This window comes from Helianthus annuus, chromosome 16 (assembly GCF_002127325.2).
Source record: "Helianthus annuus cultivar XRQ/B chromosome 16, HanXRQr2.0-SUNRISE, whole genome shotgun sequence".
NCBI lineage: Eukaryota > Viridiplantae > Streptophyta > Magnoliopsida > Asterales > Asteraceae > Helianthus > Helianthus annuus.
The window spans coordinates 11,530,576-11,542,239 of NC_035448.2; the positions used below are offsets into that span (position 1 = coordinate 11,530,576).

Consider the following 11,664-nt stretch of genomic DNA (forward strand, 5'->3'; position numbering starts at 1 on the left):
AACCGGCTCGGTTATAAAAAAAAAAAACCGGTTTCGGTTCTAAAACCGATTTTTTTGTACACCTCTACCCATCACTACATCATGCCATAATTACTTGGACGGCCCGTTGATTTTAGATTTTAAACGAGATTATTCCATGGATGAAGCGTTATAAAAAGAAAGGGGTTAATTTTTTAGGTGAATATTGAAAAAGCATACGAAACGTTAAATTGGGGTTTTCTTGATTTTGTGCTCTCACAAATAAATTTTCCTTTGAAATGGAGGAGTTGGGTCATGACTATCTTGTCTACCGCATAATAGGTCACACGCATAATAACCGTAACAAGTAAATGTAGTCTTTCATATTTTCTTCTATTTTCCTGTTCGAATAAAGCTTCTTTTTTTATTTAAGATTCCCGTCATTGCTCACAATGAAATCCTTTTACAAGAACTTATGTCTCAGCATCGCTGCCATAGCAACCCCATCCCTTTGATTAACTGACCACCAAAAGCTGCTATAGAACCGACGACTCACACACTCCTTCACCAACCCTCCATTTCTTTGATTTTTCAAACATATCTATAACAGACCTCTCTATCCAATCGGCTCACCAACCCTCCATTTCTTTGGTTCGATGATTTTTTTTTAATTAAAACTGAATAAAAAAAGTTTTAAAACACCTGACACAGGTAAAGGATATTGACGAACAAGAAATTGGAGAATGATGAAATTTCCAAAGCCATTTCTTGGTTCATCTAATCCATGGTATGACGAGTCATTCCCCCCACGAGATTCATCGTTCATGCGTTCCACCACCATTTAAAAACTCTAATTTTTGCTAAACTAGACAGTTATTTATCTAAGGCTTTAGGCACTTCGTAAATCATAATCGCTCATGTCGTCTCTCAGTGCCTGATTTCATAAATACAACCCAAAAGTGGAAGGAAAACAAGCACTTTACTTACCTTACCTTTGGGTTGGTATTGCGTAGACCTGGCAAACGGATCGGATAGGGTCATGGGTCAAAACGGGTTCGGGTCAAAATGGGTCAATTAAAAAAAAGGTTTGTTTCGGTTCGGGTCGAAACGGGTTCGGGTCAAAACGGGTTCGGGTCGGAACGGGTTCGGGTCAGAACGGGTTGGTTAAAAATGTTTTTTTTTTTACAAAACGTTAAATATTTTCTTAATTATATATTAACTAATTAAATGTATGACAGGGTGAAGAGGTAGATTATAGATGTGTACTCCACCGTGATGGTTCTGTTCTCATGTCTGTTTCCCTCGATCAACTCAAGGTTTATAAATTTTAAACTCTCAGTTCTGTAATGGATGTTATAACCAGCAAACTCCTGGTTAAACTTTAATGATGTTATTGTTTACTAAGGTACACTTCATCTGTGTGATTATAACCAGTAGTAATCACTGGTAGCAAAACTTGTGCTTGGTATGCTATTTAAGGTCAGGGCTCTTATGAAACGGTTCGACTTGAAACGGTACGGGTCGAAACGGTTCACGTCGAAACCGTTCGGGTCGAAACGGTTCGATTCAAAACGGTACTGGTCGAAATGGTACGGATCGAAACGGTTCGCGTCGAAAAGGTACGCGTCGAAACGGTTCGGGTCGAAACGGTTCGATTCGAAACGGTACGGGTCGAAACGGTACGTGTCGAAACAGTTCGGGTCGAAAACGTTCGATTCGAAACGGTACGGGTCGAAACGGTACGCGTCGAAACGGTTCGCGTCGAAACAGTTCGATTCGAAACGGTACGGGTCGAAACGGTACGCGTCGAAACGGCCCGAACCCCGACCCGAACGGGCCCCGTTCCGATCCAAAACCTGTGTCGTGTCGAAACCCGTCTTGGCCCGAAACTCAATTTGAACTGAACCTGTTCCGATCCAAAACCCGTTTCGTGGCGTAATCTGTCTCGTGCGGATACTTGTGCCGGCTCGAAACCCATTCCGATCCGAATCTTGCCCCGTTTCTTTAAGACACTAACCCACATTGACCCAATTATTTAATGTTGTGGACCCGCTTTGTCCCGAAAATAATAAGATGGAATTTTAAGTGACCCATTGTGACCCATTTAGTTAAAATATCTTACCCAAATCAACCCATATAATTTTAAAAGCAACCCAAATTGACCCATTTGAAAGGCTTTGGGTCAAGATTGCCCCCTCTAGTATTGCTTTACACAATTCCCCATTTTGACATCTCACCCATTTCCCCGACTTTACTCTTTTTTTAGAAACCCCATAATTATTTCCATAGTTTCCAAGTTAATCATGAAACAGGAAATTCAATTCAACTTCATATTAATATATAAAACTTTATCCAACTTTTTATAGTACGTTAAAAGACAGTTATATATTTACCTTTAAGGAAACATCTACCAAGAGTTAGGAATGAGCAATTGGCATAAAATACCGTCCCGATCCCGATCCCCATCCGGTATCGGTACCAAGTTTACACAAAATTCGGGATCAGTATTTTTCGGGATCAGGACGGTATCGGTATTTGCTCATCCCTACCAAGAGTTCTTTGATTCTAACTAGTATAGTGAAATCAAAATGGATCTTTTATCGTGTAAAATTCTCCTTTAATCTTCAATTGAATGGAAACCAAAAATCGTTTGAGAAAATAATAATTAGGCAACGCATAAACCACGGAATAACTAAAACATCAAAAAATAAGAAATAATCAAACAATGAAATAACACAACAATAACTGATAATTGATCCGGAAATGACCACAATACTAGATAACTAATAACAAGTCACAAATCTCACATACTGATATGGTAGCAAAGTAGCCAAACATTAGATTACATCATAAATCTCAGCATACAAACAATAAAGGTTTGAAGCAATTCTCACTCACTCATTGATTTTAAATTTTACTGCCGGAGACGCGCGTGGGGCCCCTAAGAGCGTATTTACGTTAATTGACCCTCGATACAGATAACCCGAAGTGTGTATGCTCACCTTCTTCAGCTTAGGTGACCTAACCAAGATAAACTTTACAAATTCCATCCCATGCGAGTGGCTGAAAAAACAAATATACAATTTTTTCAGGTGCTCCAACCAAACATTTGAATATTCATCCTTTACAGCAGGGTATTCCTCATGACCCTCAGATCTCCACGCCATCTACATAAAGGTTCGGTTTTTTTGGTCAGTGACAATCAAACAAACAGAATACAATATCTTGTAATATCATTTACATTTAGGTGAATTCTCTCCAAGTTCGGGGAACATTTGATCAAAACAAGAAGGAAAGCTGATCTGGAGCCCTCAACAAAAGACATTCTTTCCAAACTTAAGAATTTGAGGTGGATTAGTGAGATTGGAAGCTCATGCGGATCCGAGTCTAGAACCAGCCACTAGAACCATAGACCAAAACAAATATTAACAGCTAAAGTACACAATTTTTCTTTCAATTATATATCATGTGGATAAATATTACCTCACAGACATCAATCGAAATAGACAGTTCTTCAATCACAGGTAAGCACTTGAGTAGCTCATTAATAGTGCATTTATCATCTGAATGGCCAATATACTGCAACACGTTACGACATTCGGATTAGTTTAAAAAGTCCATGACATGAGAACATGTATTCAAGTAACTACCTACCAGATGCAAGCTCTTAAGTGTTGGACAATTAGATAAAAGATGCCGAAGAGTTTGTGTAGAGATCTCTCCATCATTCAGGTCTAACCTTACAAGGCTACCAAAGCCATTGAATATTGATGGAAGCTCAATAGTAAAACTACGAAGATGGAGCTCCATTAAGTGATGCAATGCGAAAACAGATATGGGTAATTTATACCAAAGGCTCTCCGATGCATCAAGTACTAGTTCCCTGACAATATGGTTCCTCGACAAATGAAGTATTATCTGCTCAAATTCAAAAAGGTCGTCGTCTTCCCAGTAACCCTCCATAGAAAGGGTGAGCTCGTGAATTGGGCCATGGCGGAGCAGCAAAACTTGGTGTAGATCATGCATGTCCATGTATTTCATTTCACTTTCTACGTCAGATGTTAGCTCGGAAGTTCTTTTACGCAAAGTAAACTCTAGGTTAGGAATTGTGGTCCACCTGTACCTCCATTCCTTAGAGAGAATACTAGTCCTTGCTGCCTCTTCAGTTGATAAAAGAGATAGGACGGGTTCTAATATGGGTTGCGGAAGTGTGCTGATTCTATCCAAAGCCATTCGTTCAGCATATTCAGGTTTCATTTTCAGTTGTTCTTTTTGTTGGATTAATACTTAATAATAGTGCTGCAAAAACTAGTTACAGTGAAAATGATGAATTATACTATCTATAATCAGTTTATAACAACTTCAAACAAAACAAAACAAAAACATAATAACTTTCAAAACCCACATCCAAACACCTCCTTAAAAGTATCCATTTATCACTCAATCTGTTAAAGTTGGGTACTTGTTATTTCGATTAACATTTGGCAGCCACATGAACAAAAACGTAGCTTTATAATTACAACACAAAAACGACGGATATGAAAGTTGTAAGCACTGAAATTGAAATAGAAGGCATGAAAATTGATTAATTCAAGTAAGTAACTACAACATATATATATGTATATATAGAGAGAGATCAAAAGGAGGAGATACCCGAGTTGGAGCATGAAAGAAACGAAACCCTAACATTCGTTGAGTGAGAATGTGTGCAGACTATTCATCTAACGGAAAGTTGTTTTAGCATGTTATATTCATTCTATGAGTAAATTAAAAAAAGGGTGTACGTATTGGCACACCAATGTGCCTATATGCACACCAAAAAGTGCTTTTTTGTCCTATATGCACACCCTGCAGTGTCGAGCTGTGGCCAAAGCGCTGCGTTTTGGTCCGGTCAACCAGGCAAAGACTGACGGGTGTCTGATGGGTCTGTTGACTGAACCAAAACGCCACGCTTTGGCCACAGCTCGACACTGCATGGTATGCATGAAGGACAAAAAAGTACTTTTTGGGGCGGCTATCTACACAGTTTGAGTCTTACAAAAATCGTCCTCTATCCTCTATGTTGACATTAGATTGCAAACTATATCCTTTATCTTTAAAAAGTAAAAAAATAAGTACTCAATGTTTGCAAACCCTTCATGTTACATCATTTAACCCTAACTTACTTAGTTTTCATAGTTAAATATGACCAAATGAACCCCACCTAAGGGTATTTTGGTCATTTTACCTAAATACTAAAATAAACACTTTCTGGAAATCCCTGCCCTCTCTAAACGCACACACACACTCTTCTTTCTCTCTCTAAAAATACTTTCTTCTCTCTTTAATAATGCTGGAAAATAAACTAGTTACTCTGAAATGAATTAAAGATAAAATGATAATGAACCATATACAACATTTGAAGGATAATAATCCTAGGGTTCAAAGAAAGAGTACACATAACAAACATGACTATCAAATGATGAGTTATAATTTTACCCTTTCTTAAAATAATTATCATTTTGAAATACTGAACTAAACTATCAAACAGAAGAAAAACATTTGAAATTAGAATTTGGAAGTGAGGATGTTACCAGAGCAGTTCAATCGTTGTTGTTCCTGAGGGCATGTTTGGGATTCCTTTTTAACTCAAAAGGACTTTTGAGAAGCAAAAGTAAGAAATTCTTACTTATTGACTTCTCCTTCTTGAAGGCAAAAAAATGCATATAAGTCCTTTTCACAGAGTGTTTGACATTCATTTTAGATATATAAGTCCTTTTCTAGATGATGTTTGGCATTCCTTTTGACTTTTAGTAGGTTAAGAAGTCCTTTTGAGCTCAAAAGTCCTTTTTGAGAAGGAATCCCAAACACCCACTGAGTTCTTCAACGGTTGCGAAAGACAAGTCTGATCCTCAGGAAAAGTAAAGTTGGGAAGTTCATTTTGAGTTTAATTTCAGATGAAGAACCTAATGACTTTTATAGGTGAAGAAAACCCATTTCATTTCAGAATAAAGGTAACTTGGGCCCACTATCAGGCCCATCAGGTGGTGCTATTACCCATCACTACATCATGCTATAATTACTTGGACGGCCCGTTGATTTTAAACGAGATTATTCCATGGATGAAGTGGGGTAAAAAAATAAGGGGTTAATTTTTAAGGTGAATATTGAAAAAGCATACGGTATGTTAAATTGGGGTTTTCTTGATTCTGTGCTCTCACAAATGAATTTTCATTTGAAATGGAGGTGTTGGGTCATGGCTATCTTGTCTACCGCAAGAGCTTCGGTGCTAGTAAATGGGCCCCCGACTTAAGAATTCCGTTGTGAGAGGGGGTTGAGGCAAGTGGATCCTTTTTCTCCTTTTCTATTTATTTTGGCTATGGAGACAATGACGGGTAATATGAAAAAGGCATGTTCGATCAGGCTATTCCATGGTTATTCTGTTTTGTTGCATGGCCCAGTTTTGTCTCATTTTCTATATGTGGATGATGTTATTTTTGTAGGTGAATGGTCGATACAAAATGCAATCAATTTAAACCGGATTCTTAGGTGTTTTTACCTTAGTTTGGGTTTAAAAGTGAACCTTGCAAAGAGTAGTTTATTTGGTATTGGGGTAGAACAAGCTCAAGTGCAAATCATGGCGAGTATTTTAAGATGTAAAACTGGAGTTTTTCCTTTTAAACGTTTGGAAATATAGAAATGAAGTTGTTTTCAATCACTAGCAAATGCATGTGCAAAGGCTAAAAGAGGATATAAAAACTCTTGGGTATCTCTATGTAAAACATAGGGCAAAGTGTCGGGATTTAATGTGGGATGAATGGTGTAGATTTGATTTAATTCGGTTGGGCGTTTAATGTAATGTTTGTTTATTTATTTTGGTGAACTTGTATGTAAGCCGGTATAACTATTGTTGTCTGGTTTAGATTAATAAAGTTTCGTTTGCCTTTAAAAAAGAAAAGAACCCGGTGACCAAAAGTGAACATGTTTGGCCAAAAATCTCTAAATAATTTTAAGGAAACATCTAATAGTATAGTGAAATCAAAATGGATCTTTTGCCGTGTAAAATTCTCCTTTAATCTTCAATTATCATATAAGTAATGGAAACCAAAAATCTTTTGAGAATATGATAATTAGGCAACGAATAAACTACGGAATAACTAAAACATCAAAAAAATAAGAAATAATCAAACAATGAAATAACACAACAATAACTGATAATTGATCCGGAAATGACCACAATACTAGATAACTAATAACAAGTCACAAATCTCAACATACAAACAATAAAGGTTTGAAGCAATTCTCACTCACACTAAAAATGAAAGCAAGCAAACAAAACAAAACTAAACTAAACTAAACTAAACTAGCACTAAGCGCACGACTCCCCGGCAACGGTCCATGCTCAATCTCCATTTGAGTTTTTATGATTTTACAGGTAAAACACGTAATACGGCGAAGTTAGAGATATCGTGCTAAACGGGAGTTGTTCGGGTTGAAGGATAGCTCCAAGGAACAGGGTAATTGATTTTAAAATTTACTGCCGGAGACGCGCGTGGCGCCCCTAAGAGCGTATTTACGATCATTGACTCTCGACACTGATTATCCAAACCGAATATGCTCACCTTCTTCAGCTTAGGTGACCTAACCAAGATAAACTTTCCAAATTCCATTAAAAGTTCCATCCCATGCGAGCGGCTCCAAAAACTAATTTCTAATTCTTTCAGATGCTCCAACCAAACATTTGAATATTCATTCTTTACAGCAGGGTATTCCTCATCACCCTTAGAACTCCACGCCATCTACATAAAGGTTCGTGTTTTTTGGTCAGTGACAATCAAACAAACAGAATACAAGATATTGTAATATCATTTACATTTAGGCAAATTCTCTCCAAGTTGGGGGAACATTTGATCAAAACAAGAAGGAAAGCTGATTTGGAGTCCTCAATAAAAGACATTCCTTCCAAATGTAAGACTTTGAGGTGGATTAGTGAGATTGGAAGCTCTTGCGGATCCGAGTCTAGAACCAGCAACTAGAACCATAGACTAAAACAAATATTAACAGCCAAAGTACACAATTTTTCTTTCAATTATATATCATGTGGATAAATATTACCTCACAAACATCACTAGAAATAGACAGTTCTTCAATCACAGGTAAGCACTTGAGTAGCTCATTAATAGTGCATTTATCATCTGAATGGCCAATATACTGCAACACGTTACGACATTCAGATTAGTTTAAAAAGTCCATGACATGAGAACATGTATTCAAGTGGGTACCTAACTACCTACCTACCAGATGCAAGCTCTTAAGTGTTGGACAATTAGATAAAAGATGCCGAAGAGTTTGTGTAGAGATCTCTCCATCATTCAGGTCTAACCTTACAAGGCTACCAAAGCCATTGAATATTGATGGAAGCTCAATAGTAAAACTACGAAGATGGAGCTCCATTAAGTGATGCAATGCGAAAACAGATATGGGTAATTTATACCAAAGGCTCTCCGATGCATCAAGTACTAGTTCCCTGACAATATGGTTCCTCGACAAATGAAGTATTATCTGCTCAAATTCAAAAAGGTCGTCGTCTTCCCAGTAACCCTCCATAGAAAGGGTGAGCTCGTGAATTGGGCCATGGCGGAGCAGCAAAACTTGGTGTAGATCATGCATGTCCATGTATTTCATTTCACTTTCTACGTCAGATGTTAGCTCGGAAGTTCTTTTACGCAAAGTAAACTCTAGGTTAGGAATTGTGGTCCACCTGTACCTCCATTCCTTAGAGAGAATACTAGTCCTTGCTGCCTCTTCAGTTGATAAAAGAGATAGGACGGGTTCTAATATGGGTTGCGGAAGTGTGCTGATTCTATCCAAAGCCATTCGTTCAGCATATTCAGGTTTCATTTTCAGTTGTTCTTTTTGTTGGATTAATACTTAATAATAGTGCTGCAAAAACTAGTTACAGTGAAAATGATGAATTATACTATCTATAATCAGTTTATAACAACTTCAAACAAAACAAAACAAAAACATAATAACTTTCAAAACCCACATCCAAACACCTCCTTAAAAGTATCCATTTATCACTCAATCTGTTAAAGTTGGGTACTTGTTATTTCGATTAACATTTGGCAGCCACATGAACAAAAACGTAGCTTTATAATTACAACACAAAAACGACGGATATGAAAGTTGTAAGCACTGAAATTGAAATAGAAGGCATGAAAATTGATTAATTCAAGTAAGTAACTACAACATATATATATATATATATATATATATATATATATATATATATATATATACACTCTATATAGAGAAAGTATAATGTACTTCAAGGCTTAACCTACATTAACATACATGACAAAAAATATAACGTGCGTTATTATCATAGAACGTGCGTGATTATATATATATATATATATATATATATACACTCTATATAGAGAAAGTATAATGTACTTCAAGGCTTAACCTACATTAACATACATGACAAAAAATATAACGTGCGTTATTATCATAGAACGTGCGTGATTATAGTCCCATGCGTGATTATGTGGTCCCATGCGTGATTATACCCCTGATCCAACGGCTATCATTGTCTCCTACGTGATGTATGATAAGGCTTTTTGTATGTTAACCTTACTCTATATATATATATATGTATATATATAGAGAGAGATATCAAAAGGAGGAGATACCCGAGTTGGAGCATGAAAGAAACGAAACACTAAAACATTCCTTGAGTGAGAATCATAGTTGTCGATAGCGAATAGCGACAAATAGCGACGGCTATTTTATAAATAGCGATTACACTAGAAAAAGATTTTTGAAAATTTTTATATGTATATTACATCAAATTACCCTTGTATATATGCTATTTTACATGTATATTTAACAAAAACTAATAGTTAGTAGCAAAGGACTTATATGCTGGGTGTGTGAATGAAAGTCTCAAAAGGTGGTAAATACTTTGCCCCACATTGGTGTGTGAACAAAGTTAGTGGTTGTTTATAAGGTAAAGTCTTTACTACTCCATTATAGATTTATGACATGTTTTACCACAAGTCCTACCCGCGCGCAGGGGGGGGGTTGCAAAAAATGAGTTTCTGCACTGGAATTTAATTGAACTCGTGTATGCCCGCACGTCCTGCAAGATTTATGCATTTTTTTGTATTAAAAATAAAACCCAGGCGACATTTAAAAAAAACAAAAAACCCAGTTGCTAAGCTCGCTAGTCATCGCCATAGCGACATAAAGCGCGCTATAGCGACCGCTATGGTCGCTATTAACAACTACGGTGAAAATGTGTGCAGACTTCATCTAACGGAAAGTTGTTTTAGCATGTTATATATCCTTTATTTTTAAAAAGTACAAAAAGTACTCAATGTTTGCAAACCCTTCATGTTACATCCTTTAACCCTAATTTAGTTAGTTTTCATAGTTAAATAGGAATAATGGAATTTAATAATCCCAACTTTCACCAGTTGGCCGGCAACGGACCCAACTTCAAAAATAGCCACTGGCGGTCCCAACTATTGACATTTTGGCGGTCCAATGTTTGAAGTTGGGACCACCCTCTCCTACTCTCCCAGCAAGGGTCCAATGTTTTACAAAATGTCAAAAGTTAGGACCGTCAGTGGTTATTTTTGAAGTTGGGTCGTTGTCGGCAAACTGGTGAAAGTTGGGATTATTAAATTCCATTATTCCAGTTAAATATGACCAAATGAACCAAACATGACGGTATTTTGGTCATTTTACCCTAAATACTAAAATAAACACTTTGGAAATCCCTGCCCTCTCTAAACGCACACACACTCTCTTCTTTCTCTCTCTAAAAATACTTTCTTCTCTCTCTAATAATGCTGGAAAATAAACTAGTTACTCTGAAATGAATTAAAGATAAAATGATAATGAACCAAATACAACATTTGAAGGATAATAATCCTAGGGTTCAAAGAAGGGTACACATAACAAAAATGATTATCAAATGATGAGTTATAATTTTACCCTTTCTTAAAATAATTATCATTTTGAAACACTGAACTACACTATCAAACAAAAGAAAGACATTTGAAATTAGAATTTGGAAGTGAGGATGTTACCAGAGCAGTTCAATCGTTGTTCCTGAGTTCTTCAACGGTTGCGAAAGAGAAGTCTGATCCTCAGGAAAAGTAAAGTTGGGAAGTTCATTTTGAGTTTAAATTCAGATGAAGAACCTAATGACTTTTACACTTTGTTCCCGAGACTCATTTAATAGGGGGAGGGGAGGTAAAATAGATGAAAATATGAAAAACCATGTTCCCGAGTTTCATTTAACAGGGGGAGGGGAGGGAAAAGGGAAGAAAATATGACCAAATATAACCATATATTCATCCTCCCAAATTGGAGAGATTAGGAGAAAAAAATTTCCTTCTCCTTGTTGGTGCACTTGTGTCTGTACTTTGTCTGTATTCGGTCTGTATGTAAACGATGTTTCCAAATCAGTCTGTAAGTTGACCAAGTCAACTATCCTCCTAGTTTGACTTGGACAACATGATGTTTATCTGAATCGAAGGATAGCCTCGAAGGATACGCATCATCCTTCGAGGTGCTCGAAAGATATGGTTCGACCATGGTTCGACCATTAGGCATCGAAGGATGATCCTTCGATGTCCATGCTGATCTTTCGGACACATTGTCATCGACAGATGATCCTTCGGACCATCTGTCGAATCCTTCGGACAGACC

The 11,664-nt window shown here is 36.9% G+C and overlaps 2 protein-coding genes and 1 long non-coding RNA gene across 5 annotated transcripts; 1 reads left to right on the forward strand and 2 right to left on the reverse strand.

The window, feature by feature from the left end:
- The first annotated feature begins 226 nt into the window (after positions 1-226).
- Positions 227-1,382, forward strand: LOC110923542. Its single transcript, XR_002584146.2, has 2 exons — positions 227-745; positions 1,197-1,382. It is a non-coding gene; the product is annotated as an uncharacterized LOC110923542 (long non-coding RNA).
- Positions 1,383-2,757: 1,375 nt separating this feature from the next.
- On the reverse strand, positions 2,758-4,715 carry LOC110923541 (F-box/FBD/LRR-repeat protein At1g13570). 2 transcript variants are annotated; one of them, XM_035986041.1, is made up of 5 exons: positions 4,612-4,715; positions 3,613-4,266; positions 3,442-3,537; positions 3,200-3,358; positions 2,758-3,125 (listed from the first exon to the last, which is right to left on the reverse strand). In XM_035986041.1, exons 2-5 carry the CDS (start codon positions 4,213-4,215, stop codon positions 2,853-2,855), a joined length of 1,131 nt encoding a protein of 376 aa, XP_035841934.1. In that variant the 5' UTR covers positions 4,216-4,266; positions 4,612-4,715; the 3' UTR covers positions 2,758-2,852. The 2 variants fall into 2 exon arrangements, with proteins under 2 accessions (XP_035841934.1, XP_022023309.1); XM_022167617.2 differs by having other exon boundaries at positions 3,613-4,257; positions 4,612-4,701.
- Positions 4,716-7,155: 2,440 nt separating this feature from the next.
- LOC110921524 (F-box/FBD/LRR-repeat protein At1g13570) lies at positions 7,156-11,120 on the reverse strand. Of its 2 annotated transcripts, none has more exons than XM_022165862.2 (5): positions 11,040-11,120; positions 8,236-8,880; positions 8,053-8,148; positions 7,811-7,969; positions 7,156-7,736 (listed from the first exon to the last, which is right to left on the reverse strand). In XM_022165862.2, the coding sequence occupies exons 2-5, from the start codon at positions 8,836-8,838 to the stop codon at positions 7,410-7,412; spliced, it is 1,185 nt and encodes a 394-aa protein (XP_022021554.1). In that variant the 5' UTR covers positions 8,839-8,880; positions 11,040-11,120; the 3' UTR covers positions 7,156-7,409. The 2 variants fall into 2 exon arrangements, with proteins under 2 accessions (XP_022021554.1, XP_022021555.1); XM_022165863.2 differs by having other exon boundaries at positions 8,236-8,889; positions 11,040-11,119.
- Positions 11,121-11,664: the final 544 nt, after the last annotated feature.